At 62.4% G+C, this 1197-nt stretch overlaps 1 protein-coding gene across 1 annotated transcript in view; it reads left to right on the top strand.

Moving 5' to 3' along the window:
- ANKH (ANKH inorganic pyrophosphate transport regulator) overlaps window positions 1–1197 on the top strand; it is a 170547-nt gene that overhangs the window by 166966 nt on the left and 2384 nt on the right. The window contains exons 10-11 of the mRNA XM_010858798.1: window positions 170–293; window positions 946–1093. Coding sequence (XP_010857100.1) covers window positions 170–293; window positions 946–1093 — 272 coding nt within the window. The remainder of the gene's footprint in view (window positions 1–169; window positions 294–945; window positions 1094–1197) is intronic.

The raw sequence follows: 1197 nt of genomic DNA, 5'->3' as shown, positions 1-1197 counted from the left end.
CAGGAAGATGGGCCCAGGGCGGCAGCTGCAGGGCCTGGGTCCCCCCCAGCCGCCCCTGGGACCAGGGATGTGCTGCTGCGGGCGGGCTCTGGGGGGCGGAGCTGGGGGTAGAAGCAGCAGGATGGAGAGAAGGGGGGCATTGCTGACCAGTCCTTGGCTCTCCCTCCAGTCACCGTGAGGGCCCATCTGACCGGGTGGCTGATGACCCTGAAGAAGACCTTCGTCCTGGCGCCCAGCTCCGTGCTGCGGATCATTGTTCTCATCACCAGCCTCGTGGTCCTGCCCTACCTGGGGTACGTGTGAAGGTGGGGGAGGTGCGGGCGGAGCTATGGGATCCTGCTGCCACCGAGGCACTCTGTCCAGAAGATTAAATCAGCGTTTTTTTCCTGGGAAATCCCCAAGCGTGTCTAGAGTTAGAAATGCTGAGTGATGCCTCGTTTCTCTGCCCAGGGGACCAGGTTGGAGGCTGTTGAGATCCATTCTAGAAAAGCACTTCCGGGGTCATGCCCACCCACACGGTCAGCACTGAGCATCCACCGTGGTGTGGCGGGCAGGGGCAAGGTGAAAAACGCAAGGGAGCGAGCGAGGGTGTTGCCCTTGTTCTTGGGGATCCCCACTTTCCTGGGACCCCGTCTACTGGGAAATTGCACTCTACAGAGAGGAGGGGCGGGATGCTGCGGGCACCTGGGGCCGGGCGGGGAGACGTGCCCCTTCCCCAGCAGATGCTGAGCTGAGATCTGCAGCAGGAGTGGGAGTCGCAGGCCCCGGAGGGGGTCCCAGGCCGCTCTCCCACCCAGGTGGAATATTTATTAGGTGCAGCGCTAACAGGCAGATCTCGAAGGCACCCCTGTCGCCTACACCTTGCCTGGGTTTTGGCTGGGTTTTGATTCTCTGTGCCTCCGCGGGTCTCTAACAGACAGATGCCCTTTGCGTTCTCATCCCCAGGGTACACGGAGCCACCCTGGGCGTGGGCTCCCTCCTCGCGGGGTTTGTGGGAGAATCCACCATGGTCGCCATAGCAGCGTGCTATGTCTATCGGAAACAGGTGAGAGAGGGCAACAGAACAGCACCCTTGCAGGGCACGCCCCCTGGTGTGGGAGCCTGCAGATGGTCATGAGCGGGAGGGGAGGGGAGGGCACCAGAGGTGGTGTCCTCGGGCAGTGCCAGGTCTTCATAGATGATGGGAGGGGAGATGGG

The sequence above is a fragment of the Bison bison genome, unplaced genomic scaffold (assembly GCF_000754665.1).
Source record: "Bison bison bison isolate TAMUID 2011002044 unplaced genomic scaffold, Bison_UMD1.0 scf7180017864440, whole genome shotgun sequence".
Lineage (NCBI taxonomy): Eukaryota > Metazoa > Chordata > Mammalia > Artiodactyla > Bovidae > Bison > Bison bison.
This window is presented reverse-complemented; position numbering and strand designations above follow the sequence as displayed.